At 44.8% G+C, this 23,233-nt stretch overlaps 1 protein-coding gene across 5 annotated transcripts in view; it reads left to right on the top strand.

The window, feature by feature from the left end:
• The first annotated feature begins 3,366 nt into the window (after nt 1-3,366).
• Nucleotides 3,367-23,233, top strand: part of DTD1 (D-aminoacyl-tRNA deacylase 1) — a 111,488-nt gene continuing 91,621 nt past the window's right edge. For 3 of the 5 annotated variants that reach the window (XM_082431728.1, XM_082431725.1, XM_082431724.1), the window contains exons 1-3: nt 3,367-3,544; nt 8,230-8,320; nt 10,012-10,247. In XM_082431728.1, coding sequence (XP_082287854.1) covers nt 3,502-3,544; nt 8,230-8,320; nt 10,012-10,247 — 370 coding nt within the window. In that variant the 5' untranslated portion in view covers nt 3,367-3,501. Of the gene's footprint in view, nt 3,545-4,093; nt 4,118-4,147; nt 4,176-8,229; nt 8,321-10,011; nt 10,248-23,233 lie in introns of those variants that run through there. The other 2 variants (XM_082431727.1, XM_082431726.1) reach the window with 2 other exon arrangements.

Below are 23,233 nucleotides of genomic sequence, written 5' to 3'. Positions count from 1 at the left end.
TTGAATCAGGATGGCCCAGCCGGTGGAGTGTGGGGGGCTTGGGGGGATTGCAATTCAGTCCTGGCACTAACCACTCAGACTTAGCACAGACCCTGCAAGTCTAAGGGCACGTCCCCAAAAGGGCAGCCCTCAGTTCAGATGCCAGGCGCACCTTGGGGGTCCCCAAGCCACCTTGACTTCTGACCAACTGGCTACAAATTTGGGAGTTTTTTATGACTCCTACAGGTTTGATAACTTACTGCAATGACTCACTGAACTCAAGAAAGCCTTATACTTACAGTTTTGTTATAAAGGATGCAAATCAGGATGAGCCAAACGAAGGAACACATCAGGCAAGGTCTGTGAAGGTCCCCAACAGAGAGCTTCAGTGCCCTCTCGGTGGACCTCTTCATCCATGTGTTCACCAGCCACGCTCTGCTAAGTTTCAGTGTCCACAGCTTTTATTGGGGTTCCATCTCATACGCACAACTGATGGGCTCATTTGCTGTGTGACTGAACTCAATCTCCAGCCCCATCCCACTATCCCTCCTCAAAGTCCCACCCTCTAACCGCATGATTGGTCTTTCTGGTGACCGGCTCCCACCCTGAAATGTTTCATTAGGAACTCCTATCCCTTGGGAAATTCCAAGGATTTTAGAAGCTCCATGCCAGAAACCCAGAACAAAGAGCAAATTCTTTTTTATGCGGCAGGGGTGGAAAGCCTGAATCCCATTTTCAGTCTGTTAATTTGGTTCATGGAAGTGGAGAGGTCAAGAAGGCATTTGGAAGCACAAGCACAGAGGATGTGTTGGGAATGGAAATGAAAATGTGAGAGTCAGTAGCACAAGGTGGAATTCAAAAACATGAGGAGAGTGGTGATTTAGCTGGCAAAGGAGGGCGTGCAGAGGGAAGGAGGCACCGCAAGAGGTGCTGCTGGATGCTTTTGCCTCCTGATATTGACCTTTTCGAGCTCAATAAATATGTAAAAAGAATCCTGGTGTTTTGGTATATTTTTAAAACGTTTTATTTTGAAATAAGTTACCTTCACTTATAGCCCAAGTGGTCAACATTTTACTTTGTTTGCTTTATCATTCTCTTTATTTTCTCTGTATATATCATTCTTCGCCAGATCTGTAAGTTGCAGATATGTTGTCCCTTTACCCCTAAGTACATGTGTGTATTTCCTAAAAACAAGGATGTTCTCTTACATAAAAATCAGGAAATTAATATTGATTCAATGCCATTATCAAATCCAGCAGTTCTCAAAGTGTTCTCTGAGATCCTCCTTAGAGGAGCTGAGATTTCCAACTATTTTTATAATAACATATAGACAATATTTGACTTTTTCATTCCTATTCTTTCAAGAGTGTACAATGGGGTTTTCCAGAGGCTTCATGGTAAGTCAGGATCTCATTGCTCTAATGTCAGTATATAATGGATTTATTATTGTCATTTAAAAAATTATCATAAGTCAATATTTAACGATTTTTCTAGGTTGTAATTTCTAGTACAAGTAAAAATCTTAAGATATAAGCTATTTGGGGTGTTCAATAATTTTTGAGAATGTAAAGGGGTCTTGAGATCAAAATGTTTTGAGATATGTTGATTTAATGCAAAATTAAAAAAAAAATTTACCAATTGTCCCAATATGCACTTCTTTCTTTTTATATTTTTTCTGGCTAGGATAAAACTCAGTTCATGCATCACATTTAGTTTTCCTGTCTCTTTAAAAGTCCCCTTTAACTTGGAACAGTTCTTCAGACTTTCTTTTTCTTGACATTTTTGAAGGATCCTTCTAGTTATTTTGTAGAGTGTTCCTTAATTTAGGTTTGTCTGATGTTTCTTCATGATTGGATTCAGATTCTACATTTTTGGCAGAAATACCACAAAAGTGACATAGTGTCTTTCTTGGTGCAATATCAGAAGTATATGATGTTTGTTTGTCTCATTACTGGTGATGCTATCTTTGGCAATTTAGTGTGCAGTATTTAACACTCAAGTATATTGGTATAGTCTTTTCTGGCCAAATGACTCTTCCTTGTTCTCCATTTGAAGCTTTTTCTTGTAGGAGAGGAAAAAGTTTTTCTCACTCTCTTGAGGTCCCTGGCTGGGTCTGAAAATTAAAGTGACAAAGACAGATGAACAGGAGAAAAGCATACAAATTTATTTGTTTTACATGCCATGAGAGCCTTCATAAGGAGATGAAGACCCAAAGAAACAGACCTGTGTAATTTTTGTTGTTAGGTTTGACGAAGCATGAGTAGTCATGGAGGAACATGATAGGTTAAGGAATATGAGGTAGGCAGAGTAAACTGGGGAAATTTAGCAAGGCCTGTTGGTTCAGATTCTTCCTGGTGTGCTTTTGTCTTTGGAGATAAGGCTGCTCCCTCCCTCCCAGTATAGATAGGGCACCTCTCACATTTATGACCTGTTTCAGGAGAGAAGGGTGGGGACCTGGGACCCTCTACCTGAGCACTTGCACCTGGACAAACATCTCCTACAGCAACAGATACAAAGAAACTATAAGGGACTGCAAATAACTGCACCCATGCACAGTCACAGGGGCAGTTATGAACAATAAGACACAAAAAGGCCACAAACCAACTGCCACTTCTGAGGTGCCAGGAGGAAATGCAGGGCATAGCAGACCCAAGTTTGGTTCGGGAACATCCTGAACTCCCTCCCTCTACACCCACCAGCACTATTAGGCTGTAAGAAGAAGACACACTGAGAAGGGCTTGTTTTTATCAGAGATAATAATTTGTTAGGGTAATACTTGTACAGTCCTTTGCAGCTTTCTAACACTTTTGCACAGTAGATATTATTCAAATCTTCTAACAAGTCTGGGAGAGGGGCCAAGTATCAGTATTAGAGGAGGAATTACAATTACAGAATCACGTATCTGTGCACTGCCAGGGCACGGCTAGGTCAAATGAATACCTAAACAGTTAAATGGCTATTTTAGGCAGCAGATACTCTCCTGTCTGGTTTTTGAGGAGTTCCAGAGGCAGGAAGCCAAGGGAAAAAGAATTTGGGAGAATCTGGGGGCAGAAGGGTGGAAACATGGAAGGAGGCACACGATTAGGATTAGGATTCAGGACAAAGCTGGGATTCAGGGATGACTGTCTCTCAGGCCGGGGTTTGTGAAAAGAAACCGGGCCAGAAACTACTGCCTGGGCACCAGTGAGTCGGGCTGGGGTGTGGGGGCGGGGAAGGGGGTTGCGGGACCCCAGCGTCCGGGCGGGGCTCATTTAGCTGTACGCGGGACAGGACCAAGAGTGGGCGGGGCCGGACCGAGAGGGGCGGGGCCTCTCGAGGGGGCGGGGCCACACGGAGAGGTCAGATGGGCGGGACCAACCTGTGGTGGGCGCGGCCGACGTGGGCGGGCCGTCGACTCGCGGGTTCGGGAGGTCGGAGCGCGCTTGCAGGTGTCCCCGGCAGAGGGCGCGGGCAGCTGCGCAGCCCGCGGAGTCTCGAGGCCGGAAGCCGCGCGGCGCCGCCCCGCTCGCCCCAGCCGTCGCCATGAAGGCCGTGGTGCAGCGCGTCACCCGGGCCAGCGTCACAGGTCAGTCGGGCGGGGCCGGGCCGGGCTTGGACGCCCCCGGGCCGCCGCCGGCCGCGCGCGAGCCCGGCCCCCGCGGCCCCGAGTCCCCGCCGTCCCGGGGCGCCGTCCACGGGCTGCAGGGTCTCCGCTTAGTGTCGCGGTGACCGCGCCTCGTCGTCTTCTGCAGCGTTTCCTTTAGTCCGGAGCGCAGGTGGCCTCCCGCATCCCCCGAGCGTCCCCCGAGCATCCCCCGGCCCGCCCTTCCACGCGGTGTTGCACAGACGACGCGTGCGGAGCGTTTCCGGGGCACACACCCCCTCCCCAGCCTTCTGCTCCGCGTTTCTCTTTCTAGCCGGTTTTCTCCGTGTCCCGGTTCACCTGGAGCTTGACTCCCTTAAGGTGCCCGCTCGTGACAGGTGCTCGTAGGGGTGGGTTCTGACCGTGTCTGCCCACGTGACCCGGGTGGGAACCCAGAGGATCCAGGATGAGATGTTTCTCTTTTCCACCAGTTTCATGTGAACCGAGCCACGCAACCATCAGTCATGGCTTGAACACTGCGGTCATTTGAACATCAGGGGTCCAGATGATTAATAGGTAGAAGGAAGTCCTTTTAAAAACTCAAGCCAAGATAAGCAGAAATAGAGACACAGAGGTAGAGAACAAACGAATGGACACCAAGGGGGAAGGGGTGGGTGGGATGGATTGGGAGATGGGGATTGACATATATACACCTATACTATTGATACTATATATAAAATAGATAACTAATGAGAGCCTACTGTACAGCACAGGGAACTCTACTCAATGCTCTGTGGTGACCTAAATGGGAAGGAAATCTAAAGAAGAGGGGAGATATATACACATATAGCTGATTCACCTTGCTGTACAGCAGAAACTAACACAACATTGTAAAGCAACTATACTCCAGTTTAAAAAAAAACCTCGAGTGAAGATAGTATAGATGTTAAAATTTTTTTGAATGATTAACTTTACATTGTCTTCTAGTCTTTCCTATTTTTATTGGCAGAATTCTAATATTGTTTCAGTTCAAGTAGTTCTAGATGTCCTTTCCTTCAAGCCTATACCATATGTGTGTTTCTATGTCCAGGAAAGTATAAATCTAAAAACGAAACAACAAAATCCCCTTAAGAAACAATCAAACTCAGTAAAACCATATATTTAGATTCGAGATTCTACTTTTCATTCCTGGCTAATGATTTCTAAGCTGTTCTGATAAGTGATTTTGGATATCGTCCTGGAGTAATAAGGGATAGTATAGCTCTGGGATTTATGGAATTTTAAAACAAAGTGGTTTGTTTTTGGTTTTTTTTTTTTAGCATTTTAATTAATAGGTAACTTCACTAAAACTGGGAAAATGCATAGATGAAAAGATTTTCTTGCTTTTTTTGAGAAGAATCTTGCAGCCTATGTGGTCATGATGACCAGTGAGCAGACTTTGGAGAATGTAAGTTTTGATCAGAATGGAGAACTCTCCATTGTGCTGATCTGGAATATCAAAAACACATTTCTGTGAGATTAGCTGAATAGTTTGAATGATCTTAGTTTACTATTTAAATTGTATGCTTTTAGTTAAAAACAACAAATTAACTGTCTGAAAGAGTTAATAAGATGGAATTCTCTCACGGTGCTGGAGGAAACTTTGAGTTAGCCTTGCCTTCTACTTGCATTGTAATGGAGAGAGATTTTCTGATTCCTTTAGAATGTGACTGACTGGCTTCACTTCCGTGTGGCCTTTCTCGAACGGCATTTTATTTCAAAGGTTCTAAAATGTCACTTCCAGTTTTATAGGTGGGACAGAGTATTAGGAGTCACATATTACGTGGCAGGCTCACTTTATGAGCTTGGTCAGGCACATTTGATGCCTTAGCATGGTTATTGTGATAATCTAATTTTAAAAGCTTTATGACAGAACACTTCAAACATATTCATGTGGTTACACAGATGGAATAGTACAATAACCCCCATGTCCATCACTCAGCTTTATAAGCCGAAATCTGAATAGAATCATAGAATGATGGGAAGAGATTGGTTGGGTTTGAATGTGTTCATTTGCGAGTTGGTGAATTCTTCTCAAAGAGGAAGTCTTGGGTGATGCCACTATACATGGCGTCAAATAAACGTTGACCAAATAGCTCAGGTCTTTTCTAGCCCTGTGACCTTTTGTCTAAAATGGTGATTCTCAAGTTTTTCCCCTTGGAAATCCATTTGTCTATAATAAAACATCCCTTTAACCTCCTAATTCTTCTGCCTGAAGGAGGGACAAAACTTCTCCAAAATAAGAGAGCGAATTGTGTCATCTCACGGCTTTGGTGCATAATTCATTTCTTATTAGGATAACACCACATTATACAAATGTTGAAACTGTGCAAATAGTGATTTGAATCACTTCAATTAGTGATTCTACTTTTGAGAATCTATTCTAAGAAGATAATCCTAATTATAGAAAAAGCTTTAGAGGGATGAACAGGTGGAGCACAGAGGATCCTTAGGGCAGTGAAACTACTCTGTACGATACTGTCATGGTGGATACGTGTCATTACATTTGTCCAAACCGATAGAACGTCCAACACCAAGAGTGAGCCCTCATGTAAACTGTGGACTTTGAGTGATAATGAGGTGTCAGTGTATGTTCATCATTTGGAACAAATGTACCATCTGGAGGGGGACGTTGATAGTGGGGAGACTGCATGTGGGGCTGGGGGTATATGGGAAATCTCTGTACCCTCTGTTCAGTTTCGCTGTGAACCTAAAACTGCTCTATACACGAAAGTATACCGTGCTCCCAATGCAGGGGGCTTGGGTTCGATCCCTGGTCAGGGAACTAGATCCCGCATGGCGCAACTAAGATCCTGCGTGCCGCAGCTAGGACCGGCTCAGCCAAAATAAATAAATCAATAACTATTCTTTAAAAAAGAGTTATTTCAGGGACAAACTGATGCTCGTGCTCCCCTCGTGTCTGTCAGATGGTCCCTTGTCAGACACCTGCAGGAAGAGGGTTTCTCACTCTTCCCTTAGCTTGCAGGATGTGGCAACATGGTACAGTCTGTGATGCCTTGTCAGGTATATTTATAAATATTATTATCTAGCAGAAGCAAATAACAAGAAAATGGCAGAGTTGACCTTTCTCCTGATTGGAACATTAGGTCAGTATACAATAAAATAACCAAACATCAATAATCTAATGAGCTTTGGCAAAAAGTTGGCCACAAAAATTGAAAATTATGAAGATCAACATTTGAAATATGGATTTAGTTTCACCACCATAATGATGTGTCTTGACCTAAGTACTGTACCAGCACTGAGATACTGTCTAATGGTAGTAGAGTGTATATTTGACGCTAAATACATATGCAAATGTTTGGAATAGGAATCTATGTTCAAAGAATTTTTTTTTTTTAATGTATTTATTATTTATTTATTTATGTCTGTGTTGGTCTTCGTTTCTGTGCGAGGGCTTTCTCTAGGTGCAGCAAGTGGGGGGCCACTCTTCATCGCAGTGCGCGGGCCTCTCATTATCGCGGCCTCTCTTGTTGAGGAGCACAGGCTCCAGATGCGCAGGCTCAGCAATTGTGGCTCACGGGCCCAGTTGCTCTGCGGTATGTGGGATCTTTCTAGACCAGGGCTCGAACCTGTGTCCCCTGCATTGGCAGGCAGATTCTCAGCCACTGCGCCACCAGGGAAGCCCCCAAAGAATTTTTTTTATGCATGGGGTGCATCACTCAAAATGATTTGGAGGTCATTGGCTTAGAATGCAACCCTAGTAATAAACTGGGAAATGATAGAAGTTTGCTGACTTGATGCTTAACTTTTATTTTTTTAAAAATTTATTTCAAATTAAATTTATTTATTTATTTATATTTTATTTTTGGCCGCGCTGGGTCTTTGTTGCTGTGTGTGGGCTTTCTCTAGTTGCAGCAAGCGGGAGCTACTCTTCTTTGTGGTGCGCAGGCTTCTCATTGCGGTGGCTTCTCTTGCTGCGGAGCACGGGCTCTAGGCGTGCGGGCTCAGTAGTTATGGCTCGTGGGCTCTAGAGTGCAGGTTCAGTAGTTGCGGCGCACGGGCTTAGTTGCTCCGTGGCACGTGGGATCTTCCCGGACTAGGGCGCAAACCCATGTCCCCTGCATTGGCAGGCAGATTCTTAACCACTGCGCCACGAGGGAAGTCCCTGGAAGCTTAACTTTTAAACAGTTTTTCATGTATGATATATTTATCTTTTCTGCAGTAAGTAGAGAAATCATTTCTTTATTTTTATGACATAAATGTTTTCCATTGTGCATTGTGTATTGTGTTATCAGGTTTGCTGATTTCCAAGAAAAGCAGGCATCTCCTTTTTGAGAATTAATATAGCAGAGCTGGATTCTCTGGGGAGAAAAACATTTGTTGTTACAGATGGGCAAACTCATAGAAAGTTTCAGGGGTCTCAACCAAGGTAGCACAGATGAAAACACGGCCTGAAAATCCTGTGTAATGGTTGTTCACTTCACAACTCATTCATTCCAAATGTAAAATCAGAATGGACAAAGTATGATTATCATACTGCATTGACGTAACCCCTTTCACGTTTCAATACCTACCGACTTTGCCAAAGAAGTTACGAGAAGTATGTGTGATGTTTAAACTTCCCAGTGGATGCTCAAATGTGCTTCACGGCACCTGTTTGGTTTTCCCTTTTGTTTCCTTTCCAGTTGGTGGAGAACAGATAAGTGCCATTGGACGGGGCATCTGCGTGTTGCTGGGTATTTCCTTGGAAGATACGCAGAAGGAACTGGAGCACATGTAAGAGGCGGGTTTCCACGTCACTGCCTTTCTAGTGGGACATGTGCTGGTTATCTAGCTGGCTGGCTAGCTATTTAAAGAAATTATATATGTATACATATATGGAACTTCCATAGTAGTTTGCTCCTCTAAAGTGAGACTCTGTCAGTTTTACCCATGTCCCTTTTGATGCAGTGTGGTTATCTCTGTGTCACAGATGGGGAGAGCGAGGAAGAGCCGTCACCCAGTAAGTCAGCGACAGGGCAGGAGCACAGCGTAGCCTTTGTCCCTATTTGCTGCTGCAGCCTTGAACCATTCTCTTAGTGTGAAAACCAAGCTTCTTTTCATAGGAATGTTTTATGTTTTCAGTTTGAGCAGTATGATCTGGGCACTGTTTACACATGTTAAGAATGCCCAGTTGTTCACCGTTCACATTAGGATCTGGAGCTCAGAGAGGTTACATTACCGGCCGAAGGTCATGCACACGTCCTTAGCAAAAAGCCTGACTCCAGATTAGAACCTCGGCCACCTGGCCTGGGAGCCAGTGCTCTTTTTACTAGGGTGGGAGGTTTGTCATTGCTGTTGGCCCTTAGTACCGGCAGCCTCCCCCTCCTCATGTTCACTCTCCCCCCGCACCACTTCGCACATGTACTTCAGATGCTTGGATCCATTTTCTCTGCCCCTGGTGCCCAGAGCCTACATGTGACCGTTGCCCAGTTGTCCCTTTTGTATTAGGTTGAAAACCAGACTTGGAACCAAGCTCCCGCTAAGGTGTTGATGGCTAGTTCAATAACACTCATGGATGTTGGTATTTTAATAGCTGTCCCCTGGATACGCAAAGAGGCAGCGAAGTGGTGTAGTGGTTAAAAGCCGGGGGACTGGTCTGAATCTCTCCGTGGCTCTGACAAAATGGAGAGCTAGTACTTAACCTTGTTAAGAGCAATGACTCAACATAAGGCGGACCCCACTGTGGAGAAGGGGTGATGAATAGTGCCCACCGCAGAGGGTGCCCATGTAAGGTGTCGGCGAATGAGTATTTGTTCAGGCTTTGAACGTGTCTTCAACATCATCCAAAAAGGTGGCTTCAAATGGTGGAATTGCAGCTTTCACGGAGGTAGTTCTTTGTCATTCGTCTCAAGTCTGACCTTATAAATGCTACCTGGTCCTCCTCCTTGCCAGGGTGGCCATCCTTTGTCATCCACGGATATAGGGAAAGCCCCGCTGGGGCGTAAGGAGCATGTGACATAGTTGTCAAGGTGTCTTTCCCCAGATCTTTTTGCATATCTGCAACGACCATGAGTTTTCTCCAGGGTATTTGCTGAATTATTCATTTTGAGACGTTCCAAGAAAGGGTATAAAAACGGGGCATCATTTATTCCAGTGTAAAGATGGAATTCTGTAAAAAATCAGAATTGAGCCCATGTTTTGACACATCCGGTTCCCACCGGAAGCTGCTATGAATTGGAGGGGCTGACAAAAAAAAAAAAGAAATCACCAATCAACGCTAAGAGGTAGGACTATTATTACCCCTATTACAGATGCGGAAACTGAGGCACAGAGTAGAAAGTAACTTGCCTAAGGTCACCCCTCCTGTAAGCGATGGAGCCAGCACAGTGTCCCTAGTGAGCAGGGTGCTGGTGACATTTGGGGGTGTGGGTGTGTCTGGGGGGCTTGTGATTCTCCAGGTAGCTCTCACCCCTGTTTTCCCCCAGGGTCCGGAAGATCTTAAACCTGCGTGTGTTTGAGGATGAAAGTGGGAAACACTGGTCGAAGAGCGTGATGGACAAACAGTACGAGGTGCTGTGCATCAGCCAGTTCACCCTGCAGTGCGTCCTCAAGGGGAACAAGCCTGACTTCCACCTGGCGATGTCCTCAGAGCAGGCCGAGGGCTTCTACAATGGCTTCCTGGAGCAGCTGCGCAAGGCGTACCGGCCGGAGCTTGTCAAAGGTAGGCGGGAGCCCAGCGCCCAGGAGGGCGTCCCCTGGACACTTCCTGGCAGGGGAGAGGCAATCTGCAGATGCAACATTTCCTTTTCCAGAAAGTTCACTGTTTACGCTTATTACTTTCTTAAAACAGCATAAGGGCCGCTGCCGCCACCGCCGTTGTGCGTGTCCTCTGAATGCCCCAGTACCGTTTACCCTTCTTCATTCTTCTTTCCACATTTGGAATGTTTAGCAACCCAGCAGTGCACTTGATATAGTGGTGGTTCATGTCGGTTGCTTATCCTGCCCAACAGAGAAATACAGCTGCCAGCCGCAAATGGGAGCCATGTGTCATTTTAAATTTCTAGGAGCCATATTAAAAAAAAAGAAAAAGAAACAAGTGAAATTAATGTTAAAACTGTATTTCATTTAGCCCAATATATCCACAATATTCTGATTTCACCCTGTAGTCAATGTACAGAGTTATTAATGAGATAACTCACATCCTTCTTCTTACTGAAGTCTTTCGGGCTCCCAGTGCATCTCGATTCAGACCAGCCACATGTCCAGCGCCTGGTGGCCGTGTGTGGCTCTCGGCTGTCGTTTGGACAGTGTAGGCTTAACGGCGTGTCGTGGGGACTGCCAGCCAAGCCTGACTGATCAAGATTAAGCCTAGAAAACGCCTGAGAAGAGTGGGCCTGGTTCGTGGGAGGATTATGAATCGGAACTTATGAATCTTCTTAAGAGGGTGTGTTTCTAGTCTGTTTTCATGTTGCTCGTGTGCTTTTCCTTCAGAGTTACTGGGAAGCGTATTTAGCCTCCTTTGGTGACGCACCTCAGGGTGAGAACTTGCTCAGCAGGATGTCTGCTTCCGAGTCTGACTGCAGCTGCTCCTGCTGCTGTCGGACTCTCGTAGATGTTGAGTAGTTGTTAATAGTTGACTCTGTAGTGTTTCCTACACTTTAACTTTCTCTCAGTGGGTTAGACAAACCCAGGTCCCTCTGTTATTGGGCCTGTTTTCAACCATAAGTAATAAAAGTCACGACATGACTTTGGAGCTCTGTAGCAGGGCCCCACATCTCTGAGGGCCGTCAGCTTCTCAGATGGCTCGTGCTCTGAGGAGTGAGGTTCCAGCCCCTCACTGGTATTTCCTTTCGTTTTAATTCTCCTCTTACTTGTGTCAGGTGTCCATTTGCCAAAAGGACAAATGGATTCTATGTGATCAGGACCCTCCCGCCTTAAATCAAAGCCTGCTCTTTCCTTGGGTCCTGGTAGAGCAGAATATATTCGCTTCTTCTGGGAGCATCCAAGTTTAGAACTCCATTGGCACGTCCGATCGTGGATGTCCACTGGGGTCCTCTGTCCGTCGTGGCTTTGCTGCAAACAAGGTTCTTCCCAGAATTAGCAATTAAGTCAAGTGCTTTGAATAATAATTTTTCTTGGCTGAGCCAAGGATTAATGCTGCCAGCATTGTCTTCTCTGCTTGACGTTAATAGAATCATCCCATTTCTGAGTAATCTCAGACGTATTTGGGGATGCACTGAAGTCCTTTGAAGGATGAGCAGAAGGAATATCATGAAAGGGCTTCCCTGGTGGCGCAGTGGTTAAGAATCCGCCTGCCAGTGCAGGGGACACGGATTCAAGCCCTGGTCCGGGAAGATCCCACATGCCGCAGAGCAACTAAGCCCATGTGCCACAACTACTGAGCCTGTGCTCTAGAGCCCACGTGCCACAACTACTGAAGCCCTCACGCCTAGAGCCTGTGCTCCGCAAGAAGGGAAGCCACCGCAATGAGAAGCCCGTGCACTGCAACGAAGAGTAGCCCCCACTCGCCGCAACTAGAGAAAGCCCGTGCGCAGCAACGAAGACCCAACGCAGCCAAAAATAAATAAATTTATATAAAAGAAAAAGGAATATCATGAAAGCACAGGTGAAGGCCCTTTCCATGGGAGAACAGTGATGGTCGTGAAGGAATGCTTGAGTGAAAACAAAACCACTTTCATCTAAAGCCTTAAAGAGGAGCGTTTTATTATTCAGTGCTTTGTGTTCCTAAAAACACCTTTTATGTTTTGAAAAAAATCTGTATTTCATCCAGGTAATTATATGAAGTGCCTGAAGCAATGTACTGTAAACAGTATAATTTTATAATGGATCAGAATTTAAGCTCATGGGATATGATACCTCTGATCATTTTGATGAAAAATCAACATGAATTATGCCATGGGTTTTAATCAGAATTTATTTTCTGCTCCTTTGGGCGTTCAGAGGCACTACAGTGATTCCCCGGGGCCTCACTCACTCTTCGCCTTTTATCTCCTTTATGGTCTTTAGTGGAACGAAGTGCAGGGAGCGTGTTTTACATGCTTGCTGTCTTTTGGTGAATTTTGAGATTCTGGCTTCCAGCTCCAGTATGGAAAGTCCTCTGTGACCTGGAGGGAAGATGGAACACAAACTACTAAATACGTTTTCTTTCTTTTAGGATTTTCAGGACCTCTTTAGTGACTTTAAGGCTTAAAGGAGTTTAATTCAAAAACTAAAACATTTAACCCTAACCCTAAAAATTTTTTTAAAATTTCCAGTTTTATTGAGGTATAATTGACCTATAACACTCCATTAGTTTTAGTTGTACAACATGGTGATTTGATATACCCATATATTGTGAAATGATCACCACAATAAGTTAACAGCCATCAACTCACATGGGTTGACAGTTAAGGTAAGGATGCTGTACCTCACATCCCCAGAACTTAGGTAGCTTCTAACTGGAAGTTTGTACCTTTTGACCACCTGCACCCTCCAACTTTGGCAACCACCAGTCTCTTCTCTGTATTTATGGGTTTGTTTTTTTTTAGGTTTCGTAATATAAGTAAGATCAGACAGTGTTTGTCTTTCTTTGTCTAACTTTTTTCACTCAGTGTAAAGCCCTCACGGTCCATCCATGTTGTCACGAATGGCAGGATCTCCTCCTTTCTTGTGGCTGACTGGGATCCCACTGTGTGGCTAGACCACATCTTCTTTATCCCTTCATCACCAGTGGACGTTTAGGTTGCTTCCACGTCTTGGCTGTTAGTTTAATTAGACATTTATTTTCACTCCCTTCCTCTTTAATGACTGAAACCTTATTTCAAATGCGTATTTAATCTGCTTCTCTTACGTGTTGTTAAGGGCTGGATGGAGGGTGGGTCCTTGTCCTTTTACTCCTCTCTCTTGCTTCTGCGCCTCCACTGGTACCCATTGACTTCTGGCGTTTTCGCCAGCTGCAGCTCCTCTGCACTGCCCAGCCGTGGCTCATGTGCTGGATGGCGAGTCTGCTGATCTTGGCTCCTGGCCTGCTCGGTGCTGTGACCCCAAGCGCTTTCCCTGGGTTCCGTGTGGAATGGGAACCCTGGAGGGCAAGCTGTTTATGGTGTGGTCTTCACATGTTTTTATTATAATTGTTACTATTATTAGTATTAGTGTAAAGCATGCCAGAATACATCTCTCTGGGGCTCAGTATGTGCCAGGCGCCGTGCGAGAGTAAACCCTCTTCATGCTTACGTCACTGAACCCTCACAATGACCCTAGCAGGTGGGCACTGGGATCACCCCCATTCTGCACATGAGAAGACTGAGGTGCGGCAGAGTAACCGAGGAAGGTCGCTCAGCGTCTAAGTGGCAAAGCCGGGAATGGAACCAGCCGACGTCTCTAGAGCCCGAGCTTCATTCTATAACTCACCCCCTCTTGATTTGTTTTCCTTTTCATTATCCTTCTGAATTCATCACATCTATTGGGATGCCTTCTCTGCTGCTCAGACTCAAGTAGGTCCAGTAAGAGGGGAGCCGGAAGGCTTGAGGCCAGGTGGTCGTACATCTCGGAGCAGTGATGTTAATCCAGAATTTTAGTCCTGTTTCCGTTGGGGGAGATTTTACCGGTTCTTTCAAGTCATTTCTGTGCCTCCTGTGTCCGTAAGTCACTGTTTGTCTGCCTGCCCCGGGCGGGGCTCTGGGTATATGGTGCTGTCCCTGCTGTGAAGGAGCTTCCAGTCCGGTGGGGAGGGAGTGGGCACGTGGCTGCTTCTGTTAGAGCAGAGAGGGCCTCTCATTCTGCTAAACCACCTCTGAAACTGCCAGAGCTCACGGCAAACCACCGATGACCTGTGGCTGGTCCAGAAGGGTGTGCACGCTTGTTTTCGCTTTCAGAAGATGCAGTCCAAAGAGCTGCTGCTGCCGGTGCCGGGGGCTTTCCCGTGCCCCCGCCGTCCCGCTGCCTTTGCCTGGGAACACCTCTGACCCCGTGCAGCCTCTGCGCTGTGCACACACTCCCTTGTTTACCACTTGTGTATGAGCGAGTTCTCTCTACGGAAACAAGTGTGGGGCCAGAACCTTCTGTCATTCCGGTGTGATGCATGCTTTGAAGGACTGACCGACAGGGGTGGGTCCTGAGATAGCCGTGGCTGATGGTGTCTGTTCCCTGTTTACCTTCTTGACCCTTCACACTAATTCCCACCTGCAGGGTCGTTAACTCTTGATGCGTGTACTGGGCTTCTGAGTAGCACCCTGGCTACTCGCAGTGGAAACACCCCCGCTTGTTTCTCTTCCCCAAACTCTAGGGCCTCTTCCCCTTCTGTTGCCCTGACCTGGAGCACTGGACAGACGAACCTCAGAGCAGAGGTCGGGTTTACCAGGACTCTCCTGGTTTAGCGCTGAAAACCCTGCATTCCCAGAAACTCTTTGGTCCAGGGCCAACTGGGGCAGCTGGTCACCCTAGAAGCCGCCATGCAGCAGGGAGGTGCCCGGAGCTACCTGAGCCAGGTGGGGTCCTCAGTGCAGGGTGCACAGGTGCAGTCCTGTGAGCATGGGAGGTGAGGTGGGGCTGAGGGTGACCGTCCTCCCCACACCCACCTCATCTTATCCCCCAGGGCCTCCCCACATCGCTTGGCTTCTCGGGGTAGCTGGATTTCCACCATGGTGCCAGGAGTGGGTGCTCCAAGGGACAGGAAGTGGAAGCGCCAGCCCGTGAACCAGGCCTGGCAAGTGGCCCCACGTTACTCCCCAGATGCTGTTGGTCAGAGCAGTTTCTCAGCCCACCCAGCTTCAAGGGGAGGGGTGGAGACCCACCTTGCAGTGGAAGGAGTGTCAGAGTTTATGGCCATCTTTACTCCCCCCCCAGCTCGTAACTCTGGTACTCTCAAAGGGTTTTCTCTGGGCCCTCTTCAAATAATTGCTGTAGGGGGAAAACCCTACCGTGCAAATCCATCAGTTCTCCCCTCTCCTGCAGAACGAGCCCGAGGTTAAGGGTGCTTTATTGGACCCCCAGCCTGAGTGGGCCCTCTGCAGCCAGGAATCTCCATCCTTCACATGAACACTGAAAGCACCGTTCAGTGGGGGTCATTCACCACTCTCACAGTTGAGATTTGAGCATGCATTGCTTTTATAGTTAGGAAAAAAACAAATGTTATACCAGAATGGAATAGTTGAAAAGAGGGATCTCCACTCTCAAGCGTCTTGTTCCAACTCCGAGCCGTTTGTGATGGACCCAGGAAAGCGTTCACCCGTCGGCTTTGTTCAGCAAATCAGAAGCTTCCCCGGTATTAAAAAGAGCTACCTGCGTATTCCCTGCGGGGCTGATCTGTCGTGGGCGGCAGAGCGCTAGAGAAATGTGGAAGGACGTGTCAGGAGTGCAGTAGCCGTCTGCCTGCTTCCGCTCTCTTCCCTCTGGGGGACCCCATCACACCCCGGCCCCTACAGGTTCATCTCGCAGAGAAGGTGCCAGAAGGAGGAAGACCACGTCTAGTCTTTGCTTCATGGTTAGTGTTTAATTTTTCACGGGTTTGCTTAATTTTCTTCTCTTTTTCCTACTTAAAACATTTTAGCAGCATGAGTGGGCTTTCAGTGGAAGCCTATTTTATGTATTTTGGTGATGGCTGTGATGCCAGAGGCATTATTGTTCATGTAAATTTAGGAAATCACAATGTGGGATCACATTTTCGCTGTGATCTGAATATGCAGACCCTGAATCAATAAGGTTTTAAACTCTTCCTATTTCCCCTGCTGAAAGATTCAGGCTTTTCTTTTCATCCTGAGTTATTTCAAGTCTTTGGATGGTGACAACAGTGAAAGGAGTTTCTTTCCATCTATACCTGCATCTTCTTTTTAAAAATTGCCTTTATTTCTTCCGATTGAATTGCTGTAATAGAGTCTGCTGGGCAAGAAGAAAGAGCTGGTCTTGCAATTCATGGCCAGAAGTATGGAGGAAGCTCAGGAAAAGAGATAGAGGGGACGAAAGAGAATAAGAACAGGAGGTAGAAGGAGTCTGAGAGGAAGAGGATGGACGGGGCAGCACAGCTGCCAGGATGAGGCTGCTCTCATCTCCCTGGACCCAGAGGTATTCCTCGCACAAAACAACTGAGCACAGACACCGTGAATGTGAGGTGCTGTGCCGTGTCCTCAGGGTCCTGAACCACTGCCTTGTCACTGACCCTGGTTTTAGGTGACACAGACACTTAGGCGGGAAAGGAGAGCTGGTAAAATCAGGTGGTCATTAACTTTGGAGTAATCAACTAAGCAAATCAAGGAAATCATGAAGAGCTAGGATTTAAAAACAAAAAAGGGTAGAACTGGCCACTTGGGCAGAGGGAAGGTAAATTATGGTAGCTACAGAAATGACATGGCGTAAGTGTAAAGCAAAAAGAGAAATGAGGAAGTTGATCCTCAAAATACGGAAGAGAATAAAAGAAAAGGAAGAAAGAACAGAAAATATGCATGGATTTGGCCAGAATCAGTCACACGTCTCTATGAAACTCCTGCGTGACAGCTTTGGCCCAGGCCGCGGTCTGCCAGGTGGGCTCTGTCGGCACTGCACCTTTTTGCGTGTGTGAGGCTGCAGTATCTCCAAAGCTTCGATCTTCTAGAGTTTTTACCACCTTATAGATGAAAATGGCATCTCATTGTGGTTCTAATGTGCAGGGTGTGTTTGAACATTTTTCAGATGTTTGAGTGACTTGTATTAAATTTCTGTGAACTGTTCAGGTTCTTTATTTCTGCGAGCTTTTTACATAAGCTATGACTTGCAGATATTTTTTCATTTATTTTGTCATTTGTTCTTTGACCTTGCTTAGGGGATTATTTGCTAGACAGTCATTTTTCATCCTTAATTAGTTGATTATCATATTTTGGAACTGTTTGTTGGATTTTTACTGTGCTTTTATATCGGGTAAGGTGTGTCTGGCCCACAGTGCTCTTTGGAGTTTTCCTAGCTATTCTTTTTTTTGGCCGCACCACGTGGCTTGCAGGATCTTAGTTCCCTGACCAGGGATCGAACCAGGGCCCCGGCAGTGAAAGCACCAAGTCCTAACCACTGGACCACCAAGGAATTCCCCTAGTTATTCTTAATTGTTATTTTTCTATATGCATTTTAAAATCAGCTTGTCTAGTTCCAGAAAATAATCTGTTATTTTTATTTGATTTGCATTAAATTTATAAATTCATAATTCCTTTGTTTCATGATAATAATTACTCTTAGCATATTTCCTTACCTCCCTTAACTGCTTTTTGGGACAAACTGCAGCCCTGGCAGGACGCCAGCCCTCAGCCTACCCTGGGCCCATGCAGCTGAATGTGGCTGGAGACAACGTCCACATCAACTGGCCTCATGGTCATGACCTTGACCTGCAAGTTGGCTCAGCAATTGTGATACATTGACCTGTTCATTCACTCGACTGTTCTCTCTCCTGAAAGCTCCATCCTCACCTTAGCTATTGACCTTACTTCCCATTTTCCTGAGAAAACGGAAGCACTCAGAAGAGAACTTCCAGAATTCCGTCTGCTCCACCTGCTAGCATCTGCACCAGGAACTGGCCTGCCTTCCTTCGAGGTGGCTGACCCCACGCTCTCACCTGTGCAGGGACTGAGCAGGGACGTTCTTCTGTCCCCTCTTCTGTCTCCTGAATCAGTTTTGCTCCCTCCTCCCAGACCATCCCCACCGGCTTGCAGATGTGCTGTTGGTCCTCCCATCGTGGAGACAGCCTGTCAGCCACACCTCCAGCTCCTGCCCCAGTTCTCTGCTCCACTTGACTGCGTGGTCTCTGGAGGGCTGTCTGCCCCCATCCCACTCCAGACCGCCTTTGCCCCTCTCACCGCTGTAACTGCTCTTGGTGAGGCTCCGTGCCCTCCACTTGGCCAGGTTAGTTCTTATCCTCAGCTCAGCGGCCCAACAGCAGGTTTAGTCCTGTTGCTTCCTCCCTCCTCTGTGGGACAGTAGGCCTTCACTGGGCATTTAGGACTCTGCACTCTCCTGCTTTTCCTCCTGCTTCACCGATTGCCCCTTCTCAGTCCTTGGTTACTTCTTCCTACTTCCTCGGCTTTGTAACTTTAGAGGGCTCTGGCCTTTGAACTTTTCTCATTTACATTGGGCCCTTGGGCGTCTTGTCCAATGGCTTTTAAAAGCCATCTAGCGAATTCCCTGGTGTTCCAGGACTCCACACTTCCATTGCAGGGGGCACAGGTTCGATCCCTGGTCAGGGAACTAAGATCCTTCAAGCCGCATGGTGTGGCCAAAAAAATAAAATAAAAATTAAATTCTTAAAAGCCATCCATGTGCTGGTGACTCCTGAATTTCTCTTCCAGCCTGGACCTCCCTAGCCATTTTGTTGCTTTTTTTTTTGCCACACTGCACGGCTTGAGGGGGTCTTGGTTCCTAGGCTGGGGATTGGGCCTGAGCTCCTATATTGGGAGCACTGAGTCCAAAACTCTGGACTAACAGAGAACCTCAGACCCCAGGGAATCTTAATCAGTGTGCGCTCTCTCAGAGGTCCTCATCTCGGCACCAAGACCTGGCTCTGCCCAACTGACTGCAAACACCAGTGCTGGGTGCCTCAGGCCAAACAACCAACAACACAGGAACACAGCCCCACCCATCAAAAAACGTGAGATGACAAAAAATATGTTACAGATGAAGGAGCAAGGTAAAAACCTACAAGATCAAATAAATGAAGAGGAAATAGGCAACCTACCTGAAAAAGAAATCAGAGTAAGGATAGTAAGCAAGATCCAAAATCTCTGAAATAGAATGGGGGCATGGATCGAGAAAATACAAGAAATGTTTAACAGGGACCTAGAAGAACTAAAGAACAAACAAATAGTGATGAACAATACAATGACTGAAATGAAAACTACACTAGAAGGAATCAATAGCAGAATAACTGAGGCAGAAGGATGAATAAGTGAGCTGGAAGATAGAATGGTGGAAATAACTACCGAGGAGCAGAATAAAGAAGAAGAATGAAAAGAAATGAGAACAGTCTCAGAGACCTCTGGGACAACATTAAACGCACCAACATTCGAATTATAGGGGTCCCAGAAGGAGAAAAGAAAGAGAAAGGGTCGGAGAAAATATTTGAAGAGATTATAGTCAGAAACCTCCCTAACATGGGACAGGAAATAGTCACCCAAGTCCAGGAAGCTCAGAGAGTCCCATATTGGATAAACCCAAGGAGAAACATGCCGAGACACATATTAGTCAAACTAACAAAAATTAAATTCAAAGAAAAAATATTAAAAACAACAAAGGAGACAAGCCTCTTAGATAGCCTCATCCACCAGAGGGCCGACAGCAGAAGCAAGATGAACTACAATCCTGCAGCCTGTGGAACAAAAACCACATTCACAGAAAGACAGACAAGATGAAAAGGCAGAGGGCTATGTACCAGATGAAGGAACAAGATAAAACCCCAGAAAAACAACTAAAGGAAGTGGAGATAGGCAACCTTCCAGAAAAAGAATTCAGAATAATGATAGTGGAGATGATCCAGGACCTCGGGAAAAGAATGGAGGCAAAGAACGAGAAGATGCAAGAAATGTTTAACAAAGACCTAGAAGAATTAAAGAACAAACAAACAGAGATGAACAATACAATAACTGAAATGAAAACTACACTAGAAGGAACCAATAGCAGAATAACTGAGGCAGAAGAACGGATAGGTGACCTGGAAGACAGAATGGTGGAATTCACTGCTGTGGAACAGAATAAAGAAAAAAGAATGAAAAGAAATGACAGCCCAAGAGACCTCTGGGACAACATTAAACGCAACAACATTCACATTATAGGGGTCCCAGAAGGAGAAGAGAGAGAGAAAGGACCAGAGAAAATATTTGAAGAGATTATAGTCGAAAACTTCCCTAACATGGGAAAGGAAATAGCCACCCAAGTCCAGGAAGCGCAGCGAGTCCCATACAGGATAAACCCAAGGAGAAACACGCCGAGACACATAGTAATCAAATTGGCAAAAATTAAAGACAAAGAAAAATTATTGAAAGCAGCAAGGAAAAAATGAAAACATACAAGGGAACTCCCATAAGGTTAACAGCTGATTTCTCAGCAGAAACTCTACAAGCCAGAAGGGAGTGGCATGATATAAGTGATGAAAGGGAAGAACCTACAACCAAGATTCAATGGAGAAATCAAAAGCTTTACAGACAAGCAAAAGCTAAGAGAATTCAGCACCACCAAACCAGCTCTACAACAAATGCTAAAGGAACTTCTCTAAGTGGGAAACACAAGAGAAGAAAAGGACCTACAAAAACAAACCCAAAACAATTAAGAAAATGGTCATAGGAACATACATATTGATAATTACCTTAAACATGAATGGATTAAATGCTCCAACCAAAAGACACAGGCTCACTGAATGGATACAAAGACAAGACCCATATATATGCTGTCTACAAGAGACCCATTTCTGACCTAGGGACACATACAGACTGAAAGTGAGGGGTTGGAAAAAGATACTCCATGCAAGTGGAAATCAAAAGAAAGCTGGAGTAGCAATACTCATATCCGATAAAATAGACTTTAAGATAAAGAATGTTACAAGAGACAAAGAAGAACACTACATAATGATCAAGGGATCAATCCAAGAAGAAGATATAACAATTATATATGCACCCAACACAGGAACACCTCAATACATAAGGCAAATGCTAACAGCTATAAAAGAGGAAATCGACAGTAACACAGTAATAGTGGGGGACTTTAACACCTCACTTACACCAATGGACAGATCATCCAAAATGAAAATAAATAAGGAAACAGAAGCTTTAAATGACACAATAGACCAGATAGATTTAATTGATATTTATAGGCTATTCCATCCAAAAACAGCAGATTACACTTTTTTCTCAAGTGCGCACGGAACATTCTCCAGGATAGATCACATCTTGGGGCACAAATCAAGCCTCAGTAAATTTAAGAAAATTGAAATCATATCAAGCATCTTTTCTGACCACAACGCTATAAGATTAGAAATGAATTACAGGGAAAAAAACGTAAAAAACACAAACACATGGAGGCTAAACAATATGTTACTAAATAACCAAGAGATCACTCAAGAAATCAAAGAGGAAATCAAAAAATACCTAGAGACAAATGACAATGAAAACACAATGATCCGAAACCTATGGGATGCAGCAAAAGCAGTTCTAAGAGGGAAGTTTGTAGCTATACAAGCCTACCTCAAGAAATAAGAAAAATCTCAAGTAAACAATCTAACCTTACACCTAAAGGAACTAGAGAAAGAAGAACAAACAAAACCCAAAGTTAGCAGAAGGAAAGAAATCATAAAGATCAGAGCAGAAATAAATGAAATAGAAACAAAGAAAACAATAACAAAGATCAATAAAACTAAAAGCTGGTTCTTTGAGAAGATAAACAAAATTGATAAACCATTAGCCAGACTCATCAAGAAAAAGAGGGAGAGAACTCAAATCAATAAAATTAGAAATGAAAAAGGGAAAGTTACAACAGACACTGCAGAGATACAAAGCATCCTAAGAGACCACTACAAGCAACTCTATGCCAATAAAATGGACAACCTGGAAGAAATGGACAAATTCTTAGAAAGGTATAACCTTCCAAGACTGAACCAGGAAGAAATAGAAAATATGAACAGACAAGTCACAAGTAATGAAATTGAAACTGTGACAAAATCTTCCACAAACAAAAGTCCAGGACCAGATGGCTTCACAGGTGAATTCTATCAAACACTCAGAGAAGAGCTAACACCCATCCTTCTCAAACTCTTCCAAAAAATTGCAGAGGAAGGAACACTCCCAAACTCATTCTATGAGGCCACCATCACCCTGATACCAAAACCAGACAAAGACACTACAAAAAAAGAAAATTACAGACCAATATCACTGATGAATGTAGATGCAGAAATCCTCAACAAAATACTAGCAAACAGAATCCAACAACACATTAAAAGGATCATACACCATGATCAAGTGGGATCTATCCCAGGGATGCAAGGATTCTTCAATATATGCAAATCAATCAATGTGATACACCATATTAACAAATTGAAGAATAAAAACCATATGATCATCTCAATAGATGCAGAAAAAGCTTTTGACAAAATTCAACACCCATTTATGATAAAAACTCTCCAGAAAATGGGCATAGAGGGAACCTACCTCAACATAATAAAGGCCATATACGACAAACCCACAGCAAACATCATTCTCAGTGGTGAAAAGTGAAAGCATTTCCTCTAAGATCAGGAAAAAGACAAGGATGTCCACTCTCACCACTATTATTCAACATAGTTTTGGAAGTCCTAGCCACGGCAATCAGAGAAGAAAAAGAAATAAAAGGAATACAAATTGGAAAAGAAGAAATAAAACTGTCACTGTTTGCAGATGACATGATATTATACATAGAAAATCCTAAAAATGCCACCAGAAAACTACTAGAGCTAATCAATGAATTTGGTAAAGTTTCAGGATACAAAATTAATGCACAGAAATCTCTTGCATTCCTATACACTAATGATGAAAAATCTGAAAGAGAAATTATGGAAACACTCCCATTTACCATTGCAACAAAAAGAATAAAATACCTAGGAATAAACCTACCTAGGGAGACAAAAGTCCTGTATGCAGAAAACTATAAGACACTGATGAAAGAAATTAAAGATGATATCAACAGATGGAGAGATACACCATGTTCTTGGATTGGAAGAATCAATATTGTGAAAAT

Source organism: Balaenoptera physalus, assembly GCF_965194825.1.
Source record: "Balaenoptera physalus genome assembly, chromosome: 16".
Taxonomy (NCBI): domain Eukaryota; kingdom Metazoa; phylum Chordata; class Mammalia; order Artiodactyla; family Balaenopteridae; genus Balaenoptera; species Balaenoptera physalus.
This window is presented reverse-complemented; position numbering and strand designations above follow the sequence as displayed.